The following is a 25,594-nucleotide window of genomic DNA, read 5'->3' as shown; positions in this document are numbered from 1 at the left end:
GCCCCGCGGGGGCGGGGCCGGGGCCGGGGGCGGGGCCGGGTCCCTTCCCCTCGCAGGAGCCGGGGCTCGCCCAGACGGCGTCGGGGAGGCCCGAGGCACGGAGTTCCTGACTGGCCGAGTGGCTTCGGGCCGCTCCGGGTGCGAAGAGCCCCACGCCTTCCCCGAGGAAGGTCCGTACCGCAACATGGCGCGCCCCACCTCCCCGGGCTCCGCCCCGCCTCCCCGGGCCCCGCCCCCTCGGGCGCCGCGAGCCGCGTCCTGGGTGGGTTGGTCACGCGGCACTTCCGGCTCGTGGGGCGGACCGCGTTCCGTACAGCAACATGGCCGCCCCCAGGTGTGGTGGGCGGAAGCTCCGCGGCTTCCGGTCCGTCGTGGGGCCTGCGGGGAAGGGAAGGCGGAGGGAACCATGCGAGGTTCTTTGATCCGCGGTGAGGACGGCCTCGAGAGACCGTTTCAGAGGTGGGGGCCGGGCCCTCGTGCGCGTTTCGGGGTGGCGGTGGCAGTGGCGGTGGCGGAGGCGGAGGCGGTGGCGGTGGCGGTGGGGCCGGCGTGGCGAGAGCGAGGGGCCGGCGGGGCCTGGGGGCCGCGGGCTGCCTTGCTGGCAGTCGAGGGGAGTGAGGCGGCCTGGTCAACGGGGGGAGGGGCTCCTTGGCGGGAAGCTGAGCCGGGACCGGCGCGGATGGGGCGGGAGCCCGGGTGCCAGGCGTGCTCGGCGGGGGGCTCGCTGTCGGTTACGGCCGCGGAGAATTGCGGGGCGAGCCGGGGTGCGGTGAGAGGGCGGGGACTCGGGGTGAAGGTCTCCAGCCCTCAGGTCCCGGGTTGAGGAAACCCGGTGGGAGGTGGAACGCGGAGGGGACTGGAGGAGGGGACGGGCTTCAGCTGGAGTCAATGAGTTGGACTTAGGGTGGTGGCTCAAGCCTTCTAATCCTAGCGCTCGGGCGGCAGAGCTCTTGAGTTCGAGGCCAGCCTGGTCTACAGAGCGAGTGCCAGCATAGCCAGGGCTGTTACACAGGGAAACCCTGCCTTGAAAAACAGAAAAAGGGAAAAGCTCGAAGCGCTTCCATTGTGGTGTTTGAGGGAGACGGTGGAACCGACAGGGTGTTGGGTTTTGTAGACAGGGTCAGGGGAACTCAAGAGGCCAGTGTGGACGTTGTCCTGGGATAAGAAGAAACTTCCCAGCTGACACAGAGGGGAAAACAAAACTGACAGACCGGAAATTGACGGAGGGGTGGAGTTCAGGGTGGGGATTTAAGATGATCCGGAGGTTTGCTCCCCAGAACTGCTTGAAACTGGTAGTTGTTGAAGACGGGCTTTGAAGAGGGTTAGGGCAGGACTGAGGGTCCCTGCTGGGGTGGGGCTCTGCAGGAGGGGCTCTTCCTGTGGTCCCCTTGTTCTAGAATTCTGACTTTTCCAACACTTCCTCCCTTAGGGGGATTTGATCCCCCATGGCCTCCGCTGACAGCATCATTGTGCTGGATGACGACGATGAAGATGAAGCAGCTGCTCAAGCGGGGCCCTCACAGCTCCCCTCCAGTCCTGTCTCACCAGGGCCAGAAGCCTCTGGTCCCTCTGAGTCCCATGGGAATGGAAGAAGCCGTAACTCAGGTGGCAGGAAGTGCTACAAGTTGGAGAACGAGAGGCTGTTTGAAGAGGTAAGCTTCAGAGAAGGCGCCTTTTGTTTTTGAGACAGGGTCTCACTGTGTCACCCTGCCTGCCTGGAACTGTCTAGATGAGGCTGGCCTTGAACCCACAGAGTTCCACTTGCCTCTGCCTCCTGAGAGCTGGGATAAAAGGTGTGAACCACTATGACCTGACAGGGAAGATGGAAGGAAAGGGGGATTGGCTCTCTTGTTCTGATTTTCCCACTAATTCCATTTTTTTTTTTAAATGCCTTCCTGTCTCCCACCCTTTCCACGAACTCTTCAGTTCCTCGAACTGTGTAAGGTACAGACATCCGACCACCCTGAGGTGGTTCCATTCCTCCACAAACAGCAGCAGCGTGCCCAGTCTCTGTTTCTGGCCTCTGCAGAGTTTTGCAACATCATGTCCCGGGTTCTGTCTCGGGCTCGGAACCGGCCAGCTAAGCTGTATGTCTACATTAATGAGCTCTGCACTGTTCTTAAAGCCCATTCAAATAAGAAGAAGCTGAACTTGGCTCCTGCACCCTCCACACCCAGTAAGCCCTCTGGTGATAACCCTCCCACAGAGTCCTCCTCTGAACTTACAAATGCTGAGAACACTGCCTCCAAGGCCTCAAGGACCCGTGGTTCGAGGAGGCAGATCCAGCGCTTGGAGCAGCTGCTGGCGCTGTATGTGGCAGAGATACGGCGGCTGCAGGAGAAGGAGTTGGATCTCTCGGAGCTGGACGACCCTGACTCCACGTATCTGCAGGAGGCCCGTCTGAAGCGGAAACTGATCCACCTCTTTGGGCGGCTGTGTGAGTTGAAGGACTGCTCCTCCCTGACTGGCCGGGTCATAGAGCAAAGAATCCCCTACCGTGGCACGCGCTACCCAGAGGTCAACAGGCGCATTGAGCGGCTCATCAACAAGCCAGGGCCTGATGCCTTTCCTGACTATGGTGACGTGCTGAGGGCTGTGGAGAGGGCGGCCACCCGGCACAATCTCGGCCTTCCCCGACAGCAGCTCCAGCTCATGGCTCAGGATGCCTTCCGGGATGTGGGCGTCAGGTTACAGGAGCGCCGACACCTCGACCTCATCTACAACTTTGGCTGCCACCTCACAGATGACTATAAGCCAGGTAGGAAGCTGTTGGGATGCCTCCTAGGGGTCCTTTAGGTTACGTGGGCTACGCCCCTGACCCTGCTTTCTCTTTTTCGCACAGGCTTTGACCCTGCACTCTCAGATCCCACGTTGGCTCGTCGCCTTCGGGAAAACCGGAGCTTGGCCATGAGCCGGCTGGATGAGGTCATCTCCAAATATGCAATGATGCAAGACAAGAGTGAGGAGGGCGAGAGGCAGAAGAGACGAGCCAGGCTCCTAGGCAACACTTCCCATTCTTCGGGCTCCCCTAAAGTCTCCTTGGATTCGGGTGAGGTAAGGACGGGTCAGCGCCTGTCAGAGAGATCTTGTCCTCCCCCTGCGCTGGCCCCCAGGGACTCGAGGGGGACCAATGGAGCAGTGTGTGGAAACAGTGAAAGCACCAAGTCCTTGGGGGTGGGGCCGTTTGTGGTCTTCTCACCTAGTGTTCCTGAGGTCCCCGGTTTGAGTCCTAGTCCTTACAAGAGACGCTTTTGTCCCCCAGGGTCCTAGTGGACTGGCATCCCAGGAGTGCCCTACTACCTCCAGGGCTGACACTGACGACGATGAGGAAAGTGAGGAGGAGGAGGAGGAGGAGGAGGAGGAGGAGGAGGAGGAGGAGGAGGAAGAGGTCACTGAAGATGAAGATGAGGACCTAGAACGACTGCAGCAAGATGAGGGGGGTGCCGGAGAGGAGGAGGGAGGAGGAGGAGCAGGTACACGTGTGAGCAGAGCACCCCTGCGGCCCTGCTGGCCTTCCCTCCCCCCCCTGCTCCTTTGCACAGCCCCCTCCTCCCGTTGCTTTTGCTACCCTCCCTTCTCTCTTTTGCAGACAGTGAAGGAGATAAGAGCCCCAGTAGAAGCAACTCACAAGGGGAGCAGCAAAACAAAGGACTGTCAGAGACAGCAGCGTCTCCAGACCCTCACAGCGTAGATGCTGAGAGCAGCGGGGAACAGCCCGAAGAGCCATTCCTAGAAGAAGAGAGTCCTTTGTCCCACAGTTTTCAGCTAGAGATTGAAGACAAGGATACCACCCCATGCCTTGAGGAGAAGGACATTTCCTCTTCTAGGAAACAGTCAGAAGATTCCCTCCCCACTGTCTTGGAAAACGGGGCAGATGTGGTCACCTCTACATCCTTCAATGGGCGTGTCTCTTCCCACACTTGGCAAGATTCTGGTCCCCCATGCAAGAGATCTCGGAAGGAAAAGAAGCTGCTGGATTCTGAACCATTAGAAAACAGGTAAGAGCAGGCGGATGGCAAGGAGCTGGGGCTTTCGGGTAGCAGACCTGAGGTCAGGGTCTTCTGGGAGATACTGGGCACTCTGCAGCCGCAGTTTCGGGTCCCCTTCCCGTCCATCTGTTCTCTTTGCCTTAGCAATGTAGAGAAGCAAAAGGCTCAGCAGGGAAATGGGAAGAATGTGTGGACCCCGCCTACTGGATCTTCCCCAGTGGCCGATTCCTCCACAAGGGTGGACTCTCCCAGCCATGGCCTGGTGACCAGCTCCCTCTGCAGCCCTTTTCCATCTCTGACGTCCCCAACCCCCCAGCCTCAGTCTCCCCAGCCTTGTAGTTATAAGGTAAGTTGGGCTGCTGTGTTTCCCTAACAATTCATTTCTTTATTTTTTTCCGAGACAGGGTTTCTTGGTATAGCTTTGGGTGGCTTTGGAGGCTGTCCTGGAACTTGCTTTGTGGACCAGGCTAGTCTTGAACTCACAGAGATCTCTGCCTCCCAAGTGTTGGGATTAAAGACATGTGCCACCACTGCCTGGCAACAATTCATTTCTTACTGTCCCCTCTCCATGGGGTATTGCACCTCACACATCTCTATTTATCCATCCTAGGTTTGTGTTGTGTGTGCGTGCGTGTGTGTGGTGTATGTGTGTTTAGGTTTATTTTGCACAACGTAGTAGTTTATGCCTTTAAGTCCACCACTCAGGAGGCAGAGACTGGCAGTTTTCTTTTTCTTTTCTTTTTTTTTTTTTTTTTTTTTTTTGATGGCTCCCTTTTTTTTAAAAAAAAAAAGATTTATTTGTGATGTAGTGTTCTGCCCGCATATATGCCTGCAGGCCAGAAGAGGGCACCAGATCTCATAACGGATGGTTGTGAGCCACCATATGGTTGCTGGGAATTGAACTCAGGACCTCTGGAGAGTGGGCAGTGCTCTTAAGCTCTGAGCCATCCCTCCAGCCCGAGACAGGCAGATTTCTATAAGTTCAAGGCCAACTGTCTTGTCTACACAATGAGTTCCAAGGTTACATAGTGTGAGACCCCTGCCTTAAAAAAAGAAAAGGTTTACTTATATGTGAAAAGGTGTTTCGTCTATGCATGTCTGTGTACCACATTTGTGCCTGGTGTTCAGTGGAGTCCAGAAGGGGCGCCTGGTCCTCAAGAACGGGGGTTACAGAAGGCAGCCAGCGAGCTGCGCGCCGTGTGAGTCTGGGTACCGAACCCAGGTCCTCTGCAAAGCAGCCAGTGCTCCTAGTGGCTGGCTCTTCTTCCAGACCTCCATCCTAGTTTGGTTTGTTCTTGAGATAGGGTCTTTCCATGTAGCCCTGGCTGTCCTGGCACTCTGTGGAGACCAGGCTGGCCCCAGACTCAGAGATCCGCCTGCCTCTGCCTCCTGAGTGCTGCTGCCGCCGCCGCCACCGCCGCCGGCTGGACCTGACTCCTCCCCTCTGCCTGTCCCCTTGTGACTTCTCTGCAGATGAGTGTGGCCACGCAGTGTGATCCCGAGGAGATCATTGTGCTCTCAGACTCTGATTAGCGGCCTCCTGCTCGCCCTGCCTCCACAATGTTTTGGATGGCCGCGGGCAGAAGACTGAGCAGAGGATGGACTGCGCTCCTCCCCTTTTGGTGGCGTGTCTTTTGACAACCAGATGTTTTAAGTTTTGCAAACACATTAATAAACAATGAATTTCTTTTCTTATTGTATTCTTGTGTTTACCTTGTGTCTCTGCTGTGACAGCCGCCGCCTGGTTCGGGGCTGGCCTGGGCACCTCGGGGGCGCCGTCCTCACCGCGATCCCGAGCCTCCCCCGGGCCCAGGCGAGAGCGGGCTTCCCGGGCCTCCCGGAGCCGCTTGGCTCAGCCTTGCAGCGGTTGAGTGAAAGGCCCGTGGGGGCCGGCTCCGTCCGGCTGGCTCGGCCAATCCCCAGGGAGGCGGGGCCTCGGGGTGCTGTCATTCGCCGGGGAGAGGGCGGTTAGATCCCGCGAGCCGGGGGTGGAGCCCGAGCGGCGGAAGCCGGTACCGGCCGTCAGCGGAGAGGCAGCGGGCGGGATTAAAGGGGACGCGGGCCGAGGCCCAATCAAGTCCCGCGTCCTGGGCGGCGGAGGGGGCCGGCGCCTTTAAGAGGGAGGGGCGGCCGGCCCTTTAAAGGGGAAGCGCGTGCGTCGGTCGACTCCGCGCGGCGGCACGGGCGGGGTGCCGGCCTGCGCCTTTAAGGCCGCGGGTCCGGGAGGCGGAGCGGAGGCGGCGGCGGCGGAGGGAGTCGGCACAAGATGGCGGCGGGAGGGGCCGGGCTGCGGCTCCGGCCCGCGAGTGAGGGGGGCCGGCGCGCGGGTGAGGGGGAGCGCGGGGCCCCCCTCGGCCGGGGGGGGGCGCGTCCGGGGCGCCGCGGCGGGGGCGGGTCCGGGGGCGGGGCAGGCGCGAGGCGGGGTCGCGCAGGCAGGGGGCGGAGCCCGGGCTGGGCGGGGGCGGCGGGGGGGCCCGGCGTCGAGGGGACACGCCCGCCGAGGCGCGCGTTTCAAAAGGCCGGTCGGCCGTCGGGGCGCAGGCACTGCAGCCGGCCCTCGTCCCCCGGGCCGTCCCCGGGCAGGGCGCCCCCGTCCCTCTCCCCCGTCCGTCTCCCCGGCCCCGCCCCGAGGATGGCCGCGCTCGGGTGCCCGACGCCGGCCTCCCGCGCCCCGGCGGCCCCTCGGGGTGGGAGGGACGCCCGCCCGGCCCCGCGCTCCCGGGACGGTTGAGGCGCGCACGGCGTCGTTGCGCCGCGAAGGGCTGAGACTCTAAACAGCCGTCCTGCTCTCTCCCCAGAGACCCCGGCCGCCCCGCCCTGTGCCCGCCCGGCCGTGTGCCCTGTGCTCGCCCGGCCGTGTGCCCTGTGCTCGCCCGGCCGTGTGCCCTGTGCCCTGTCCCTTGGCGGGGGCGCCTCCCGCTCCCGCAGACATGGAGCCCGCCCTGTCCCCCGGCTCGGCGGTGGCGGCGACGGCGACCCTCCCGCTGCCTCTCCCGCTGGCGGCGCCGCCGCTGCCCCTGGCGCTGCCCGCGGCCGCCGTGGTGCACGTGTCCTTCCCTGAGGTGACGAGCGCCCTCCTCGAGTCCCTCAACCAGCAGCGCCTGCAGGGCCAGCTCTGCGACGTGTCCATCCGGGTGCAGGGCCGGGAGTTCCGCGCCCACCGCGCCGTGCTGGCCGCCTCCTCGCCCTACTTCCACGACCAGGTCCTCCTCAAAGGCATGACCTCCATCTCGCTGCCCAGCGTCATGGACCCGGGCGCCTTCGAGACGGTGCTGGCCTCGGCCTACACGGGCCGCCTCAGCATGGCGGCCGCCGACATCGTCAACTTCCTCACGGTGGGCTCGGTCCTGCAGATGTGGCACATCGTGGACAAGTGCACCGAGCTCCTGCGGGAGGGGAGGACCTCGGCCCCCGCCACGGTCACCGCCGCCGCCGCCGCGCGCCCTCGCGCCCGGGCCCGCGCCTCGGTGCCGTCGGGAGCAGCGGCCGCCCCGGTCCCGGGCTCCGCGCGCGCGCACAGCTCCAGCCGCGCCAGCGACAGCCAGTCCCCCAGCAGCAGCAACTACTTCAGCCCCCGGGACTCGGCCGACTTCTCCTCCTCCTCCCAGGACGCCTTCGTGGCCTCCGCCGTGGTCGTGGGCTGTGCGAGCCGGCGGGACGCGGGCCCGGTGTTCCCGGTGCCCGGGGTGGGCAGCGCGGGTGTCACCTCGGGGAAGCTGCTGCTGGAGGCGGACGAGCTGTGCGACGAGGGCGGGGACGGGAGGGGGCCCGGGCTGCGGAGGCCGCGGGGGGGTCGGGGGGGGCCGGGGGGGCCCGGGCGGGGCCGCAGAAGCACTGGGTCTACGTGAAGCCCGGCCGACACTGCCCCGCCCCCGCCCCGGCCCGGCCCCGCGGCGGCGGCCCCGGCGGCGGCGGCTCTGGTGCAGCAGGACGCAGACCTGGAGGACGAGGACGAGGAGGAGGATCTGGTGCTGACGTGTGAGGACGACGAGGACGAGGAGCTGGGGGGTGGCCCCGGGGTCCCTGCGGGGGGAGAGCCCGAGGCCACGCTCAGCATCAGCGACGTGCGGACCCTGAGCGCCGAGCCCGCGGACCGCGGCGAGGAGCAGGTCAACTTCTGCGAGTCCTCCAATGACTTCGGCCACTACGAGCCCGGGGGCGCCGCGGCGGGGCTGGAGGACCCGGGGGGGCCCGCCCCGTCCTCCTACGCGCCCCCCCACCCGCCACGCCCCCTCCTCCCGATGGACGTGTCGGGCAACCAGATCTTGGTTTTCCCGTCCTCGTCGTCGCAGGCGCCGGGCCAGCCTCCCGGGCACTCGGGCGAGCACGGGGCGGTGGCCCTGGGCGGGCCCTGCGCGGCGGGTCTGGGCCTCGCCGGCGGCTGCGGCGGGGCCCCTGCGGGGACGGACGGCAGCAAGATCTTCGTGTGCCACTGCGGCAAGGCCTTCTCACACAAGAGCATGCGGGACCGCCACGTGAACATGCACCTCAACCTGCGGCCCTTCGACTGCCCCGTGTGCAACAAAAAGTTCAAGATGAAGCACCACCTGACGGAGCACATGAAGACGCACACGGGCCTCAAGCCCTACGAGTGCAGCGTCTGCGCCAAGAAGTTCATGTGGCGGGACAGCTTCATGCGGCACCGGGGACACTGTGAGCGCCGGCACCGCATGGCCGGGCCCGGACCCGGACCGGGACCCGGGGCTCCTACCGGGCCAGGCCTGCAACCCAAGCGGGAGTGCTCCGGAGTGGGTGGGGGCAGCGGCGACGAGGCCAATTCGGCCACGCCCCCGTCCCACAGGCGTGTCTGGTCCCCACCTGGCGTGCACAAGGTGGAGATGGATTTCGGAGGGGGCGGAGGAGCGCACTGACGGGCATCCTGGCCCCGGTTCCTTCCCTTCCCTCTGGGGACTTGTACATATCCCGGAGAGGGCACAGGTTCGGTCCCTCAGCCCCTCCCTCCCTCCCTCCCTCCCCCCCTCCCGGTGTCTCCGGAGCTAAGCCTTTCCTCTCCCCCGGGCACACCGGCGCCCCGCCTCCACCGACGGGATGCACAGGGGCATTTTGAGCATCCCGGAGTCGCAGGGTCAACGGTCAGGTTGTGCTAGTTTGTGCCTGGTCTGTGCTTGTGTCGTGGGACGAGGCCTTTTGAGTTTTACCCTTCCCCTCCTGGAGGGCGCGCCCCTTACTTCTGCACCACCCCATCCCACCCCATCCCACCCCTCCCCGCCCCTCCCCTCCCCTCCCCTCCCCAGTTGGGCTTTCATGGAAGTGGGCGGAGACAAGGACCGGGTTTTAATTAGTATAGGTTTTAATTCTTAACGGTGATTAAAGTATTTATTGGTCACTTCGCTTGGCTTCCCGACCACCCCTATGTTTGCTGGGACCTGGCACCTGTCTGGAGGCCGGAGAAGGCGGGAGGAACGGTTCTGAGGGAGGCGGCGCCGAGAGGGAGGAGCCTGGGAGACCCAGGAGCGCGGGCGAGCGCGGAGGGCCGGGGGACCGGAGGCGGGTTCGCTCGCGATGTCAGTGCAGTCCGTCGAGCCTCACCTGACCTGCGCGGGAGTTCCGGTCCCCTCCCGCCGGCCTTTGGAGGAAAATGAAAGCGAAAGGGGGAGGAGACTTAGAGTAGAGACGGCCGCGCCATGAAGCCTCTGCGGCTGCTCCTCGCTGTGGCTTTGGGTGAGCGGACCCCGTTTCCAACAAGAAGGAAAGGGCACCCTGGGAAGGACAGGGAGGTGGCCCCTTGTCCCTCGGGCCCGAAGGGAGGTCGTTGGGCGGGCATGCTGGCCACTTGTCACCGGCGCCCTCTCCCCCAGGCCTGCTGCCCGCCGTCTCTGCCGGGCCGGAGGCGATTGAGTGCTGGTTCGTGGAAGACGCGGGTCGGGGCGGCCTGAACAAGAAGCCTGCCGCATTGCTGCTGCGCCCAGGACCCAGGGGTCCTCCGCCCCGGCCACACCTTGACCCTAAGCTGTACTTCAAGGTGGATGGTGAGTCTTCGGTACTCGCCTGCATCTACCGCCTCCCCTTTAGCTCACGGAGGGACCCTGGGCCTCAGTTTCCCCCTTGTGAATAAGTCTGGACCGCCCCTGTGTCTCGCTGCTTCGCTAGCACGTGCATTCCGGTCTGGTCTGTGCACAATCCGCACGCACGTTTCCAGCCGGGGCTACAGTTGCGTCCTCTCGGTCCCGCCCGTCCCGCAGACCCAGCGGGAATGCTCCTGGCTGCCTTCAGGCGGTACCCCTCGGGCGCCCCCGCACCACACTGCGAGATGAGCCGCTTCATCCCGTTCCCCGCCTCGGCGACCTGGGCCAGACATCTGACGCCGCAGCAGAGCTGCCCGCGGGCCCTGGACGGGGACTGGCTGCTGGTCAGCGTGTCCAGCACGGTCTTCAGCCTCTCCAGCCTGCTGCGACCTCAGCCCGAGCCCCAGCGGGAGCCCGTCCTCATCACCATGGCAACAGGTAGCCCTGGAGAGGCGCCGGAGGAGATGGGTGGGCAGTTTTTAACCGGGGTCTAGGTCGGCCGGAAGCCACTGGCCCAGTAGATTTGAATGCGACATCTCTCCAGCTGGGGTTCGGTATATATATATATTTTTTTTTGTTAAGCGAGGCTGTTTGTTAGAGTGTTTATCTTCACCTTTCTTTGCAGGCCAAGAGTAAAACTGAAATCAACTGTGGTTTCGGGGTGGGGCTTTGCAGAGGGTTGGGGAAGTCATGGTGGTTTCCAGAGCCTAGCGACAACCAGCCAGGCAAGGAAATTCCCCCTTGGCTCCCGTCCGCGGTCTGTTGTCCGTTAATAGCGGCCTTTAGTGGTCAGAAGGGACGAGGCAAAGAGGAGGATTCTGCCAAGGCCACTTACTGAATAGCGCGATGACGCTGAGTTCCAAGGGGTTCAGCACTTGGCTGGGTCTCATGCTTGTCTGGAGCTCATGGCCATCCTCCTGCCTGAGTCTCCTGTGTGCTAGGGTTACCAGTATGAGCCGCTATGTCCAGCTTCCGTTTCTTTCTGGAGATTAGGATGGGCTGAGGGTGTCGTTCAGTGGTTAGACCCATTATGGCCTACCCTGTGTGGGTCTACTATGTCAGGGTTGGAGGGGCAAGCCTGTAATGCTAGCACTTGAGAACTCCATGACAGCATGGGCTACACGAGACTTTCAAACAAGATAGTTCAGTGTCAGAGTACTTGCTGGCATGTATGAGGCCCTAGGTTCAGTCATTAGCACCACACCTGTTAGTCACTCCCACCACCACACACACACACACACACACACACACACACACACACACACACGAAAGAACGGACTTGGGAGGCTGAAGAGAATCAGTCAAGTTCTAGACTAGGTTAGCCTACATAATGAGTTTCAAGATAGCCTGGGCCAGAGTGAGTCTTTGTCTCAGTAAAAAGAAAAAAAAAAGTTTGTGTAAAAAAAAAAAGTGTGTGTGTGTTTGTGTGTATGGAGAGAGAGAGAGGGAGAGGGAGAGGGAGAGAGAGAGCGAGAGAAAGAGAGAGAGAGAGTGTGTGTGTGGCCAGGTGTAAGTGGCTCACGCCTTTAATCCCAGCACTCGGGAGGCAGAGGCAGGCGAATCTCTGTGAGTTCGAGGCCAGCCTGGTCTACAGAGTGAGTGCCAGGATAGGCTCCAAAGCGACACAGAGAAACCCTGTCTCGAAAAACCAAAAAAAAAAAAAAAAAAAAAAAAGGGCACTAGTGCCTACATGATGGCTCACAGCCACCTGTAACTCTAATTCTAGGGGATCCAGTGCCCTCTTCTGGCCTCCTTGGGTACTGCACACGCAGGGTGCATTTACATACATGCAGACACTCATACACATAAAAAATTTTTTAGATGTGCCCTTAGATCTTGGACCTCCAGAACTTGAGAACTGTAGAGTGTTCAGCACAGACTGACCAGGGCCATATCTCCGCCCCACATACACACATCCCCTTGGTTTGCCCCTAGACTCCCTGTACATTCTTAGCTACGTTGGCTTAGAACCAGAGTAAAGGGAGGGCCTGGAGGTAGTGTTACAAATGTCTCTGAGGGGCAGGTCAGCTGGAGCTTGGCCAGGCCCACAGCTCTGCGCCTCTACCTTCCCTTTCTCCGCTCTCTCCCAATGCCCAGTGGTGCTGACTGTCCTCACCCACAGTCCTGCCCCTCGGATCCAACTGGGAAAAGATGCAGTGATGGACCTGAGCTTTGCCTACATGCCCCCGACTCCGGAAGATGCTCTGTCTCCGGCCACAGGTCCCCCTCCCTTTGGGCTGGAGTGGCGACGCCAGCACAGGGGCAAAGGTCACCTGCTGCTGGCTGCGACTCCTGGGCTGGTTGAGGAAATGCCACCAGCCCAAGAAAAGGCTGTGGCATTTGCTTCTTGGGATGACAATGAGCCCTGGGGCCCGTGGACTGGGAACGGGACCTTCTGGCTGCCAGCTGTGAAACCGTTTCAGGAGGGTGTCTACCTGGCTACTGTGCACCTGCCCTATCTGCAAGGACAGGTCTCCCTGCAGCTGACTGTGCACAGTGAGTGAGGGACATGGCAGGGGGGAGGGAAGCCAGGGGACAAATCCAGGGGGATCCCTCACTTTCCTATTCTTTCTTCAGAGTCCCCCAAAGTGTCTCTGACACCAGCACCCCTTGTGTGGGCTGCCCCAGGAGAGGCACCCCCGGAGCTGCTCTGCCTCGTGTCCCATTTCTACCCTGCGGAAGGCCTGGAGGTGGAGTGGGAGCTCAGAGGTGGTCCAGAAGGCGGTTCCAGAAAGGCTGAGGGGGGGACGTGGCTCTCCACCGTCCGCCACCATTCTGATGGCTCTGTCAGCCAGGCCGGGCACCTGCGGCTCCCCCCAGTCACTGCCCAGCAGCATGGAGTCCGCTATGCCTGTCGGGTCCACCACCCCAGCCTGCCCGCATCGGGTCGCAGTGCTGAAGTCACCCTGGAAGTGGCAGGTAACCTGGAGAACCTCGGAACCAGGGCGGAACCTCAGAAAACACCAAGCTCATTTTCACTGTTTCCCTTGCTAGGCCTCTCTGGGCCTTCAGTCGAGGACAGCATAGGCCTGTTCCTGTCCGCTTTCCTCCTCCTGGGACTCATCAAGGCACTGGGCTGGATGGGTAAGTGTGAACGGCTCGGCTCCACAGGACATTCCCCCCTACTCTCTGAAGTCTCGCCCCCCTCCCACTCACGCCCCTCCCCCTCCAACTTTTCCCGTAGCTGCCTACGTGACCTTCCGTGAAGACTCAAAGGTGACGGTAACAGCTGCCAGCCTGGACTCAAAGGTAACAGTGCCGGTCTCTGGGTCTTTCCCTCCTTGTGCCTCCTTAGTCCGTGGTGGGACTCTGGCTGCTGGCATGGCAAGCAGCCACAGGGGTAGACTTCACACAGACCTGGTCTAAATCCTTTGTTCTAACTATAGCTTGCCTCAGACTTTTCAGTCTGGGTCTTTTTCCTAGGGTGCAGTTCAGTCTGTTAGAGATATAAGTCACACACATAAACTGAAATAATTAGTATCTACATTAAAAAAAAAATGCTAGGTGTGCTGGGCTATGCTTCTAGGCACAGCACTCACTTGAGACTGAGGCGGAATCTTGAGTTCTAGGTTGCCACATGGAAACCTCGGCTGATGGGGTAAGAGAAGGAGTAAAATAAAACAGGCAAAATAACAATACATTTATTAAATTTTTGTTGAGATAGGTCTCATGTAGCCCAGGCTGACTGCAAACTTGACACATGGTTGAGGATGTTTTATTTCTTTGTCTTTGGTTTTTCAAGACAAAGTTTCTCTGTAGACCTGGCTGGCCTCAAACCAAGAGATCTGCCCGCCCTGCCTCCATCAGTTTGGAGATTAAATGGGGCTCACACCACCACACCCTGCTTATTGAGGACAATCTTAAAATCTCCATCCTTCTGCCTCCACTTTCCAAGTGCTGGGATTACAGGAATGTTATTGCACTCAGTCAATAGCCTTTCTTTTGTAATTTAGAAATTACATTTATTTATTGGTATGGGCATGCACACACCATGGAGGTCAAAGAACAACTTGAGTTGTTTCTTCCTCCTGTCATGTGGTTCTTGGGACCCCCCACACACACACACACAGCCACCCCAGCAGTCTGTCCCCCTTTTTAGATATTTTATTTTGTATGTATATGAATGTGTACCACATGTGGTTGGATGTCAGAGGGTAGCTCTGGAACCAGTTTTCTCTACAACCTTGTGGAATCCCACATCAGCCTCCTGCAATTGACCTCCTGCTGAGCCATCTGACCAGCATAAGTTTTTAAGTGCAGAAGACAATCAGAATTTATTGCAGAGTGAAGTAGGGTACCATCAAAGTAAAGGGACCGTCGTGGAGGAAAACTCTCAAATTGTGAAAGAACAATGGCCAGGGGGACCATTGTGCAGCCTGCATTAAGGCTTGAATATTACATACCCAGAGTATTTAAACATGTAAACAATGTAAGAAATTCCAAAGCTCAGAGTGCAGCCCAGGAGTAGAGTCTGCTTGACCTCAGATGACCCAAAGGGCCTTTGAGAAGATGGCCCCTCTCTTGTAGAATACTCAACACTGTGTCTGGCAGGTGGGAAATGCCAGCACCATGAGGATGTTTCTAGATTAACCAGGAGGAACTCACTCTACGCCTAAATTCAAATTCTCCACTTCTTTCTTCTCTTGCAGAAGTCACAGTAAAGAAACTCAGATCAGTGGACGCCACTCTCAGTTTTGCCCCAAACGACTCCAGGAGCTCCTCCCCTAAACGTCATCCCTTCAAGTCGTCTTCTCCTTCCATCCAGTGGCTGGGGTTTTCTATGTCTTACTTTTGTTGTTGTTTTCTTGTTTTAGCCCTGGCTGGCTTGGGCCTCACCAAACCAACCAGGCCAGCCTCGAAGTCCCAGAGATCCGCCTGCCTCTGCCTCCCTGGAGTAACCCAAAGGCATTGGCCACTGTGCCTCGATGATTGTTAATTTTTTTGTTTAAGCATACATCTAGCATTCTTAAGATTCTAGGGCAGTGGTTCTCAAACTTTTGGGTCCTGATACATGTTAAAAATGACCAAGAAGCCCAGAGAGTTTTTGTTATGTGGGCTACAGCTATTGAAACTAAAAAAAAAAAAAAAAAAAAAAAAGCCAGACAGCCACACTCTGGAGGCAGAGGCAGGCGGATTTCTGTGTTTGAGACCAGCCTGGTCTCCAGAGTGAGTTCCAGGGCAGGCTCTGAAGCTACAGAGAAACCCTGTCTTGAAAAACTAAAAAGTATACATATATAAATATATATATTTACGATATATATATATATTTATAATATACACACTATGCAGTCGCTCAGAGCCACGGGGTTAAGAAGCGCCACTGTAAAATCTAGAGCAGCGGTTCTTAACCCGTAGGTCACGACCCCTGTAAAACCATCGGAAACATCAGATGTTATGAAACATTAGAATTCAAAACAGCAAAATTACAATTATTAAGTAGCAATGAAAGTAATTTGGTGGTTGTGCTCACTACAAAATGAGAAACTGCATTAGAGGGTCGTAGCACGAGAGGTCACAGTGTCATCGTGCTGTGCTGGGGGCTCTGGGGCGGCTCACGACGGTCCCGGAGTCCCCGTCCCCCCCCTCCCGGGGGGGCACCTGTCTGTTCGTGTGCCAATAAAGTTTCCAAGCAGGTCTCTCGTCCCGCCGTCTTTGCGAGCACAGCGAGCCTCTGGGTCGCCTCCCGGCCCCGCCTTTCCCCGGTCTCCCCGATCCCCCCATGCCGGGGCGACACCGGCACCGCAGGAACTGCGCGCGCACCGAGAGACCCGGACTCGGGGGGCGACGGACCAGAGCGGAACCCGGGCGACGGAAACGCCGCCGCGGGCGCCTCTCCGGCCGGCTTCCGGCCCCGTCCCGAGGGCGGGCGGGCCCAAGGGCGGCCCGGAAAACCCGGGGCGGACTCGCTGGGGTGCACTCGGAGCCGGGTGGGCAGTGTCGCCCGCGGGGACCGGGCCCCCCACCCGGGCGCGCTGTCGTTAGAGATTGGCAGCTCCGCGCTCGCCCTCCCGCGGGGCCTGCGTCAGGGCCCCGGTGTCCCGCGCGTCTGCGCTGCGGTGCGCGGGCTCCCGAGTCCCCGGGTCGGGTCGCGGGGACGGCGGGTTGGGCGGGGTCCGGCCCGCACTGCCCGCACTGCCCGCGGCGGCCGCCCTGGCTCCCGCCCTCACTTCCTTCCCTTCCTGGCTCCGGCCGGCCGGCGGGCGGGCGGGCGGGCGGGCGGCGGGCGGGGGAAGCGGAAAGGCGGAGGCCCGGAGAGCCCGGCGGGAGCGCAGCCCCGGGACCGCCAGCCGCTCGCTCGCCCCTCCCGAGCAGGCCAGAGCGGAGCACCCGCCGACCCCGACCCCGACCCCGGGCCGGACCTCGGCTTCCCCCCCCGACCCCGCCGCGGGGCCCCGGCCGCCCGGCCCCACCCGCCCGCCCGCCGCCCGCGTCTCCGCCGGCGCCCCCATGGCCTGAGCCCGCGCGGCTCGCCCGCCGCCCGCCCGCCCGCTCGCCCGCTCGCCCGCTGCACCCGGCCATGCTCCGCGGCCCCTGCGGCTGCTTCTGGACACGAGCCCCCCCGGGGAGTCGTGCTGAGCGGCTTCCGGAGTCGGGACCCCGAAGAGGGTGGGGACCCCGGTGGCCGGGCCGAGGGCGGGGGGCAGGAGGAGGAGGAGGAGGAGGAGGAGGACGCAGAGGTGAGGAGGACGCGCGGGTGGCGGGGTGTCCGAGGCGCTCCCCTCCCTGTCGGTCCGTGTGGCCCGGGACGGCCGCTCGCCTGCGGGGCTCGGCCGGCGCCTGCCTCCGTCTGAGCGCTGCCTCCCGTCCCCACCCACCCCACCCACCCCACCCCCGGCTTGTTTGGCGGGGAGGGGTTTGTTTCCATGGTAACCAGCGCCTCGGCCTCTAGGATTCGGGAGGGAAACCTCAGGTTTCGCCGCCCCTTCCCCCGCCCCCAGTGCGCGAGTGCGGGCAGCGAGCCTCGGGTGGCACACCTGGAGAGACGGTCCCGGCCTAGCGGGACAGCGGTCACCTCCGTCCTTAGGGACAGCCGTCGTGGCCAGCAGCAGGGCTGGGGGCCCCGCGAGGGTCTGGAAGTCAGACTCGGAGCCCAGGAGGCCCCGGACCGACTCCGGCCTGGGTCCCCGCACGGGTGAAGTTAGGTGACCCGCAAGGCTGGTTTTTCGGGATTGGTCGGGGGAGGGGCTAGGGCCACATGACTCTGAGTCTGTCGCTGCCCCACCGCCATCCTCACTTCCCCTTCTTGTGCCTGGGATCCGAGCCGCCGCCTCCAGAGGGTCCCGGTGCTGGGATCTAGTGGACGCCGCACTGGCGTTCGGGAGACTGGGGAAAGGGAGTCAGTCAGTCGGTCTATGGAGAAGACTCGCTTTGGGCTCCTCTGGTTCAGTCAGGGAGGGCGGGGCATGTGACGGCCTGTGACGGGCGTGTGAAGTTTCGGCTTCTCCCTGCTTCAGGTCTCTCCTGCCTTTGGCTTTGTGCCTCTCCTGGCGCCCTGCCTTTTCGGCCGTGTTGGGCTCAGCTGTGGGGGGAAGGGGATTTGGGCGTGAGCCTGCAGCCTCCTCTGCCCCACCGAGCTCTGAGGCGGTTGGGGGGCTGTCTGAGCCCCAGTGGGGGGTAGACCTGGGGTCACCAGCACCCTCTACCCCTCGTACTCGCTGGTATTGTCCCCTGCCATCACAGGTGAGGGGTACAAAGGGAGGAGCAGGGCCTGGGGAACAGTGGCTGGGGACCGGGGACTGAGGTGCTGTGGGCCTGACTTCCTCTTGCTTGCTCCTCCAGGCTCCTGTGTCTGTGTGGGATGAGGAGGAGGATGGTGCCACCTTTACTGTCACAAGCCGCCAGTATCGGCCTCTTGATCCCTTGGTGAGATCATGATTTTGACTTCTCACCTCTGACCCTTTCTTTGGCTTTTTTTTCTCTCTTTTTGGCCAGAACACTAGGCTGGAGGGCTGGAGTCTAGGACCCCGAGTGGTGTGATTTAAGCCATGGACCCTGTCCTTTCTGAACCTTGGCAAAAAAAAAAAAAAAAAAAAAAGAAAAAGAAAGAAAAAAAAAAAGAGCTAAGTCCGGATTATGCTGGACATGGAGCAGTGAGACTGAGGTCAGTGAGCACCCTCCGTGTTCTCCAGGCCCCCCTGCCCCCGCCTCGTTCCTCCCGGCGGCTCCGCGCTGGCACTCTGGAGGCCCTGGTCAGATACCTGTTGGATGCCCGGACGTCAGGGGTTGACGTGACTTTCACTCCAGCCTTGCTGGCCACCCACCGGGCCTTCACCTCCACGCCTGCCCTGCTTGGGCTTGTGGCTGACAGGTGAGGGACCAAGGGTTGAGGGGCCTCCTGGACTTCCTGTGAGCCCTCACAGCGCCCGGGGGTTGAAAAGGCCGCATAGGTAGACCCTCTCCTCATCCCCAGGCTGGAAGCCCTCGAGTCGCAGCCTCCTGGTGAGCTAGAGAGGACCACAGGGTGAGTGGCCCCTGACCACCTCAGTCAGTCCCCTCTGAGGAAGCTGAGGTTGGACCTCTGACCCTCGGCTGGTTCCCCTTCTCCCAGGGTAGCCATCTCCGTGCTTTCAACCTGGCTGGCCTCTCACCCTGAGGATTTTGGCTCTGAGGTCAAGGGTCAGCTTGACCGGCTTGAGAGCTTCTTGCTTCGGACAGGGTATGCAGCACAGGAGGGTGTTGGGGGGGGCAGTGCTGACCTCATCCGAAACCTCCGGGCCCGGGTAGATCCCCGGGCCCCCAACCTTCCTAAGCCCCTGGCCCTTCCTGGCGATTCCCCTGCTGACCCCACGGATGTCCTGGTGTTCCTCGCTGACCACTTGGCCGAACAGCTGACCCTGCTAGATGCGGTGAGACCTTGACCTTTGACCCTGTGCTCTCTGACCCCTTACTAACCTCTCCTTGGCTCCAGATCCTTTCCTTGCTTCCTGGAGCTCTTCTTCCATCTTCTGCTCTGGCCTTCCTCCCTTCCCTCCTCCCCTTGGCTGTTATCCTCGAGCTGTGTGCCCTGCTGGTCCCTGGTCACTTAAGAGCCTCAGATCCCTGATACTGGGAACCTGCCTGGCTTGACTATAAGTTTTAACCTGTGACCTCTGCCCTGCAGGAGCTGTTTCTCAATCTGATCCCCTCTCAGTGTCTGGGAGGCCTGTGGGGTCACAGAGACCGGCCAGGACATTCTCACCTCTGCCCATCTGTCCGAGCGACTGTCACACAGTTCAACAAGGTGGCAGGGGCAGTAGTCAGCTCCGTGCTGGGGGCCACCTCAATTGGAGAGGGGCCAGGTGAGGTGACCGTGAGGCCACTCCGACCCCCGCAGAGGGCCCGGCTCTTGGAGAAGTGGATCCGTGTGGCGGAGGTAAGAGAGCAGTCCTGCTGGCTGGGACGGTGGCGTGGGGAGGCCCCGCCCTGCTGGCTGGGGACGGTGGTGGTGTGGGGAGGGCCCACAGCCTTGACTCTGGGTTTTCCGTCCTCACAGGAGTGCCGTCTGCTTCGGAACTTCTCCTCAGTCTATGCTGTCGTGTCGGCCCTGCAGTCCAGCCCTGTCCACAGGCTTCGGGCAGCCTGGGGGGAAGCAGCCAGGTGGGAGACCCCAAGTGCCTGAAGCCTGGGTGCAGAAGCTGAGCCAGGCCTGTGCTCAGAGCCCCGCTCTTTCCCCCTAGGGACAGCCTCAGAGTCTTTTCCAGCCTGTGCCAGATTTTCTCAGAGGAGGACAATTATTCTCAGAGCAGAGAGCTCCTCACGCAGGTGAGGCTAGTATTGCCTTCCCCAGCCCTTCCCCAGCCCCCGCCCAGCCCCCTCCTCCTGTCACCTTGTTTGTCACCACCAGGAAGTGAAGCTGCAGCCCCCTGCAGAGCCACACTCCAAGAAAGCCCCAAGGTCTGGCTCCAGGGGTGGGGTGAGTGACCCTGGGACTGGAAGGGGCGCCTCGGCTCGGCTCACCCGGTGAGGTGAATGAAGACAGTTCTGTGTGGAGGGAAGGGAGAGAAAAGCTGTGTCCTGACAGGAGTCTGACCCTGACCCCTCTGCAGGGTGTGGTTCCATACCTAGGGACCTTCCTGAAGGATCTCGTGATGCTGGATGCAGCCTCCAAGGATGAGTTGGAGGTCAGTGGTTGGTGTGTGCGTGCGTGCGTGTGAGAGACAGAGAGGGGGGGGAGGGAAGAAGGGAGGGCAGGGAGGACTCTGTTCTGGAAGGCTTGACAAGTGCACCTAAGGGTCAGACAGACACCCTTCCACAGAGAGGCTACAGGGCAGAAGCAGCAGAGTTTCTGGAGCCAGGTTCTGTTACCCTGGCACATAGTCCAACCTCCCAACCTCTGTACTTCAGGGGTCTGTCTGTGTATGTCCTGTTATCTAATGGGAGGGGTAAATGCATACGCAGGCTATTAAATGTGCAAAGAGTGTGAGGGCCTCCGAGCATGCTCAAGAGCCTGGGTTCCACCCCCAGTACTGCAGACAAAGGAAAATACTGAGGCGTCCAGGAAGTTCTGTGCCTGCCGTGAGCCCAATGTCTCATCTAGAAGTTAGATGCTTTCTCTTAGACAGGAATTTAAAGCCTTGGGTGGAGCTGAGCGTCACCTGGGATCCCAGCACTGTACTCAGGGGGAAGAGGGCAGCCTGGGCTACATAGTGAGTTCTAGGCCAGCCAAGGCTACACACAGTGAGACCTTGTCTCATGACGAGTTTGGGCTGGGATATGAATGGGAGGGAGAGGGTGGACTCCCAGGGTCTGAGTGGCTCCTGCACTGGCTGTGTTTGGGGAGAGCGGGTGCTCTGTGCCCGAGCAGGGTTAGCGCTTTCACCCCTCTCCTTCTGCCCTTGCAGAACGGCTACATTAATTTTGACAAGCGGAGGAAGGTAAGATGACTACGGGGCTCCCTGTCTGTCCCAGGAATGGGGAGAGGGAGGCAAACTCAGGGGTCCCTGAGTTTTGGCTCCTGCAGTTTGAGGGCTCCTTCCCAGGAGTTTGCTGTCCTTTCGGAGCTGCTGCGCCTCCAGAACGAATGTCGTGGCTATGACCTCCGACCTGACCCCGATATCCAACAATGGCTCCAGGGCCTCCAGCCATTAACTGAAGCTCAGAGGTGACTGGCTGGGTGGTTGGGTTCTAGGGCTCAGGTTGGGGGACGTGGGTGTGATGTGTTGGTGGCATGTTGTGACCTCCACCCATGACTATGCTTTCCAGTCACCGTGTGTCCTGTGACGTGGAACCACCTGGTACCAGTGACTCTCCGGCTGCACGGATGCTTCGGCCGACGCTAGTGGTCTCACAGTGGACAGAGTAGGAGCACTGCCGGCTGGGGCTGGTTTCCCGGGGACTTGCCATTGCCCCTGTGTTGTCTAATTTCCTGCCTCTCCAGAGTTCTGGGCTCTGTTGGAGGCCCCACCCCTCTTGTGTCCTGGGATCGGCCCAGTGTTGGAGATGAGGCACCCGGAACCCCCGCGCCTCTGCTGACCCGGCTGGCCCAGGTGAGTCCACTCAGATCTTAACTCTGACTACACCTAGACCTTTTTCTTTGTCTCCCTCCCTTCACGACCTCACCTGTTTGCCCCCAGCACATGAAGTGGCCGTCCGTCTCATCTCTGGACTCTGCCCTGGAAAGCAGCCCCTCCTTGCACGGTGCTGCTGGCCCTAGCCACCTGTCTCCTCCAGCCTCCTCCCCTAGGCCTTCCCGAGGTCACCGCCGTTCAGCGTCCTGTGGATCTCCACTGAGCGGGGGCACAGGAGAGGGGGCCTCTAGGAGTGCTGGATATGGGGGAGGGGTATCCGGACCAGAGTCCTCTGATTGCCGAATTATCCGAGTCCAGATGGAGCTGGGAGAAGACGGCAGCGTCTACAAGAGCATCTTGGTGAGGGACCCTGGGGCTGGGCAGGTGGGAAGGACCTGGCTGTATCAGACATCAGTGCCGGGTTTGGGCAGCCAGGACTCAATTGTAGCTTCCGTGGGACACTGTAGCAGCCAGTTTTCCTGCAGGGAAGCATCCTTGTTGTACCGGGCACCGTGTGGGCTGGCTTATGGGGCACTGGCAACCACCATATGGGGTTTCCTGTTCATTTTAAAGCATTGGACACAGGTGACCTCTTTTTGGCTGGGTTGGAAGGATAGGAAACAGGCCACCGTGGTATACTCACTTCTCTTCTGGTCTCTCTTCCAAGGTGACAAGCCAGGACAAGGCTCCCAGTGTCATTAGCCGTGTCCTTAAGAAAAACAATCGTGACTCTGCAGTGGCTTCAGAGTTTGAGCTGGTACAGCTGCTGCCCGGGGAGCGAGGTGAGCAGCCAGGGGAAGAGGGAAGGGTGTGTTGTCACCTGGCACCGGGAAGTGGGGGGAGGACGAATGCTTGACACTACGTCTGAACCCACAGAGCTAACCATCCCGCCCTCCGCTAACGTCTTCTATGCTATGGATGGCTCATCTCACGATTTCCTCCTACGGCAGCGCAGAAGGACCTCTGTTGCCACGCCAGGGGCCCACACCGGCCCCTCTGCCTCAGGAACTCCCCCAAGCGAGGGAGGAGGGGGCTCCTTTCCCAGGATTAAGGCCACAGGGAGGAAGATTGCACGGGCCCTGTTCTGAGGATGAAGTCCTGTTGGTTTACAGAAATCACAGCACTCACACCAGGTGTGAGCAGCCACCAGTGGTAGCCATCACTCCAGGGCAGAAAGCCCGAAAGGTGGCCAGCAGCTCCGGGCCAGCCAAGTGCCATTTGTTTACCAAACCACCTCGAAAGCCAACCCCGTGGGACTGGTGGTCATATAGCCACATTGGATCCCTGCATATGGCTTCCACCTCTGGGGAATGTGGCGTACCGTCAGTGTTGAGAAGAGTGCTAGCTCCTGCCACATGCTAGCCTGTGAAGGGCCAAGGAAAGGCCCAGAGGCTCTGAGCCCAGGGCAGAGGACAATGACAAGACGTTCTGTTGGGACTTTCTTGTCCACCCGGGGGGTTCTTGTCACTGTGACAACACTATAATAAACCAAAACACTACCTGAATTCTGTTCCCATCCTTCAGTGCACACAACTGGGTACTAGAGTGGGTTGAAAGGAGGCAGAGAACAAGCACCAGTGACTCCACTCCCAGGTCCCTGGCATAGCTCAGTGGTGACCTGCTTGGCAGCGTGCACAAGCTTGGCTCTGGGACCTGAGAGCAAGGTACAGGTGACAGTTAACCTGGTGACCTTCACTCCTGGCTCCTTTATAGACTGCTTTCTCTTGTCACAGACCTTAAGGAGCAGGGGCTCCTGAAGGACAGAGGTCACTTCAGATGTCCCTCAAGATAGAGTCTAAGAAATAATTTGGGACAAAGAAATGAAAGAACAATTTTGTGCAGAGATGACTCAGTGGTTAAGATCACTGACTGTGCTTTCAGAGGTCCTGAGTTCAATTCCCGACAACCACATGGTGGCTCACAACCACCTTGGATGAAATCTGGTGCCCTCTGCTGTCATGCAGGCAGAAGACTGTATACATAATGAATAAATAAAACCTTTAAAAAAATATAAAAGTTACATTCAGCCTGGTGGTGGTGGTGGTGGTGCACACCTTTAACCCCCAGCACTCAGGAAGCAGAGGCAGGAGGATCTCTGAATTTGAGGCCAGCCTAGTCTACAGAGCGAGCGAGATCTACGATAGCCAGAGCTACACAGAGAAACCCTGTCTCAAACAAACCAAAACAAACAAGTTAGATTCAAACCAATGCTAAGACAGCGGTGAAGACAAGCTAATGATCTAGGGCCCTTTGGGGACAAGTGCTCTTGGGTGACCACATCATATCCTGGGCTCTCAGGCTAGAGAACTGGGTTCTATGGCTAAACTGACACTTAACAACACACTACATTGCATCCTAAGGTTATATTTCCCATCTCAGGGTTGCACCAGCCAACATAAGGGAAGATAAAGGGTTATATGAACAGGCAAGAAACAGCTTGAGACATTTCAGACTCAAAAGAAGGCACATAGGCAAGAAGACCCGGATTTTAGTTCTCAGCACCAGGAAAACCACCACTGAAACACGGCCAGAGATTCCAGTGTCAAGAGCTCTATCTCAGGGAAAAAGAGTGTGTACAAGGCACTGGTTTTGTTTACATTTTATTGGCTATTCTAGTGTAGACCCTGGAGCTGACTCAGCCCTCCCTCCTCTCCCCCTTCCATGGGGTCAGGCCTTCCCAGGAGCCTTTGCTGCCTGGGCTCGCTGGAACTCCTGCTGCAGCTGAGCAAGGGTTTCCCTCTGTTGCTCTGACTGCCTCTCAAGGTCCCGCAGCTGCGATTCGTAGCGCTTACTGAGGAGGGAAAGGGGAGACAAGCAGAAGAGAGATCAGTGGGGGCTCACTGTTGCGCGGCATTGGGGGACTGATGGGAATTCCGAGGTTTGGGGGATGGGGGTGGCACACTGAGGGCTGGTGAGATGGATCAGTGGGTTGGACCGTTCTCCTCCGAGGCTGACACTTCAGTCTCCAGAACCCACGTGGTAGGAAGGAGCAGGCTGCCGCAGGCCGTCCTCTGACTTCACATGTGTGCCACGGACACATGTCCCCCCACCCCCCACACTCGTGTAACGTGGAAGAAAGGCTTAAGCGGGGGCGCCTTTAAGCCCATCCCTGAGGCCAGCCTGGTCTACACAGGGAGTTCCAGGGGAGCGGGGCGCTATGGGGAGCTACCCAGCACGGGGTAGGCACTCACATTTCGGCGGTGATGTAGTCCAGCCTCTTCCCCACCGTGGCCCGAGCCTCCCCTAGCTCCTGTTTGACAAGCACGGGCCCCAGGAGCTTGAAGACCACGTTGGATCCATCCAGCAAGGCCAGTTCCTGGAGAGGGGATGGGACGGACGGCTGATGAGCTAACCGTGCCCGGCCGCGTTCCTCTCGGCCCCGGCGCCCCAGGTCCTCACCTCCTTCACGATGTTATTTTCTGTTAGCTGTGCCTCGAGCTTCTGCCTCCCTGACATGGATTTGCTCAAGTCTGAGGTGGTGAGAGGAAACGCATGGTTAAAGGCATCAGACGGGCCGAGAACCGCACCCAGCACGGGCTCGAGACGTCACCGGGTCTGCAGCGGAGAGGCTGGGTCGGTCGGTGGTGGGGACGAGCAGGGCCCCCGACGCCAGGGGCGGCCCGCAGGGCCCCCGAGGGAGCACGACGTCTCGTGGGGTGTGCCTGAGCTGAGGGCGGACGGGGCAAGGCCACGCCGCCTCCGCTCTCTCTCTTACCCTTCTGCAGCTGCTGGTATTTCTCCACTTCTCCCTGCAGCTTCTTCTGGATCAGCTCGGCCATGGCGGGGCGGGGCGGTGAGGAGGGCGAGCCTCCGGGGCGGTGAGGAGGGCGAGCCTCCGGGGCGGTGTGAGGAGGGCGAGCCTCCGGGGCGGTGTGAGGAGGGCGAGCCTCCGGGGCGGGGCGGGGCGCTCGCGGGGACTCGAGCGAGCAGAGGAAGGCACCCGCGCCCCCCTCTCTGCCCTGCGCGTCCGCCGGCAGCTCCTCGAGGCTCCGCAGCTCTTCCTCGTCCAGGAGACACCCCTGGGAAGCGGGGGGCGAAAGCAGAACCCCAAACCCTCCCGCAAGCCAGACCCCCAACCTCCTCACGTTATGCC

At 60.4% G+C, this 25,594-nt stretch overlaps 5 protein-coding genes across 8 annotated transcripts; 4 read left to right on the top strand and 1 right to left on the bottom strand.

The window, feature by feature from the left end:
- Window positions 1–34: 34 nt before the first annotated feature.
- On the top strand, window positions 35–5,689 carry Daxx (death domain associated protein). Of its 4 annotated transcripts, none has more exons than XM_027388975.2 (8): window positions 35–170; window positions 1,430–1,652; window positions 1,927–2,758; window positions 2,843–3,054; window positions 3,263–3,473; window positions 3,590–3,998; window positions 4,134–4,335; window positions 5,463–5,522. In XM_027388975.2, the coding sequence occupies exons 2-8, from the start codon at window positions 1,446–1,448 to the stop codon at window positions 5,520–5,522; spliced, it is 2,133 nt and encodes a 710-aa protein (XP_027244776.1). In that variant the 5' UTR covers window positions 35–170; window positions 1,430–1,445. The 4 variants fall into 4 exon arrangements, with proteins under 4 accessions (XP_027244776.1, XP_027244774.1, XP_027244775.1 ...); XM_027388973.2 differs by lacking the exon at window positions 35–170 and adding an exon at window positions 305–459; XM_027388974.1 differs by lacking the exon at window positions 35–170 and having other exon boundaries at window positions 1,446–1,652; window positions 5,463–5,689.
- Window positions 5,690–6,523: 834 nt separating this feature from the next.
- Window positions 6,524–9,341, top strand: LOC113832527 (zinc finger and BTB domain-containing protein 22-like). Its single transcript, XM_027388972.2, is given in 3 exon segments — window positions 6,524–7,783; window positions 7,786–7,861; window positions 7,899–9,341. Coding segments are annotated over 3 exon segments (1,902 nt in total). The 5' UTR covers window positions 6,524–6,919; the 3' UTR covers window positions 8,861–9,341.
- Window positions 9,342–9,488: 147 nt separating this feature from the next.
- Window positions 9,489–15,112, top strand: Tapbp (TAP binding protein). Its single transcript, XM_027388971.2, has 8 exons — window positions 9,489–9,671; window positions 9,809–9,979; window positions 10,193–10,453; window positions 12,113–12,511; window positions 12,593–12,934; window positions 13,010–13,099; window positions 13,200–13,264; window positions 14,665–15,112. The coding sequence occupies exons 1-8, from the start codon at window positions 9,635–9,637 to the stop codon at window positions 14,674–14,676; spliced, it is 1,377 nt and encodes a 458-aa protein (XP_027244772.1). The 5' UTR covers window positions 9,489–9,634; the 3' UTR covers window positions 14,677–15,112.
- Window positions 15,113–15,457: 345 nt separating this feature from the next.
- Window positions 15,458–23,006, top strand: Rgl2 (ral guanine nucleotide dissociation stimulator like 2). Its single transcript, XM_035451437.1, has 18 exons — window positions 15,458–15,463; window positions 15,649–16,692; window positions 17,795–17,878; window positions 18,145–18,323; window positions 18,426–18,476; window positions 18,564–18,861; window positions 19,116–19,367; window positions 19,488–19,591; window positions 19,672–19,756; window positions 19,839–19,907; window positions 20,041–20,115; window positions 20,836–20,868; window positions 20,974–21,095; window positions 21,197–21,292; window positions 21,372–21,480; window positions 21,568–21,861; window positions 22,169–22,283; window positions 22,378–23,006. The coding sequence occupies exons 1-18, from the start codon at window positions 15,458–15,460 to the stop codon at window positions 22,587–22,589; spliced, it is 3,228 nt and encodes a 1,075-aa protein (XP_035307328.1). The 3' UTR covers window positions 22,590–23,006.
- A 1,079-nt stretch (window positions 23,007–24,085) lies between these two features.
- Window positions 24,086–25,590, bottom strand: Pfdn6 (prefoldin subunit 6). The gene is made up of 4 exons (XM_027388970.2): window positions 25,217–25,590; window positions 24,901–24,971; window positions 24,693–24,817; window positions 24,086–24,292 (listed from the first exon to the last, which is right to left on the bottom strand). The coding sequence occupies exons 1-4, from the start codon at window positions 25,278–25,280 to the stop codon at window positions 24,169–24,171; spliced, it is 384 nt and encodes a 127-aa protein (XP_027244771.1). The 5' UTR covers window positions 25,281–25,590; the 3' UTR covers window positions 24,086–24,168.
- Window positions 25,591–25,594: the final 4 nt, after the last annotated feature.

Source organism: Cricetulus griseus, assembly GCF_003668045.3.
Source record: "Cricetulus griseus strain 17A/GY chromosome 1 unlocalized genomic scaffold, alternate assembly CriGri-PICRH-1.0 chr1_0, whole genome shotgun sequence".
Taxonomy (NCBI): domain Eukaryota; kingdom Metazoa; phylum Chordata; class Mammalia; order Rodentia; family Cricetidae; genus Cricetulus; species Cricetulus griseus.
This window is presented reverse-complemented; position numbering and strand designations above follow the sequence as displayed.

Coding starts and splice junctions, on each gene's coding strand:
- Daxx (XM_027388974.1), top strand. CDS start 1,446: ATGGCCTCCGCTGACAGCATCATTGTGCTGGATGACGACGATGAAGAT. Junction 3,055..3,262: donor TCTCCTTGGATTCGGGTGAG/GTAAGGACGGGT, acceptor TTTGTCCCCCAG/GGTCCTAGTGGACTGGCATC. Junction 3,474..3,589: donor GGAGGGAGGAGGAGGAGCAG/GTACACGTGTGA, acceptor TCTCTTTTGCAG/ACAGTGAAGGAGATAAGAGC.
- Tapbp (XM_027388971.2), top strand. CDS start 9,635: ATGAAGCCTCTGCGGCTGCTCCTCGCTGTGGCTTTGG. Junction 9,980..10,192: donor GCTGTACTTCAAGGTGGATG/GTGAGTCTTCGG, acceptor CCCGTCCCGCAG/ACCCAGCGGGAATGCTCCTG. Junction 12,935..13,009: donor AGTCACCCTGGAAGTGGCAG/GTAACCTGGAGA, acceptor TTCCCTTGCTAG/GCCTCTCTGGGCCTTCAGTC.
- Rgl2 (XM_035451437.1), top strand. Junction 18,477..18,563: donor GAGCTAGAGAGGACCACAGG/GTGAGTGGCCCC, acceptor CCCTTCTCCCAG/GGTAGCCATCTCCGTGCTTT. Junction 18,862..19,115: donor AGCTGACCCTGCTAGATGCG/GTGAGACCTTGA, acceptor TCTGCCCTGCAG/GAGCTGTTTCTCAATCTGAT.
- Pfdn6 (XM_027388970.2), bottom strand. CDS start 25,280: ATGGCCGAGCTGATCCAGAAGAAGCTGCAGGGAGAAGTGGAGAAATAC. Junction 24,972..25,216: donor ATACCAGCAGCTGCAGAAGG/GTAAGAGAGAGA, acceptor TCACCACCTCAG/ACTTGAGCAAATCCATGTCA. Junction 24,818..24,900: donor AAAATAACATCGTGAAGGAG/GTGAGGACCTGG, acceptor TCCCCTCTCCAG/GAACTGGCCTTGCTGGATGG.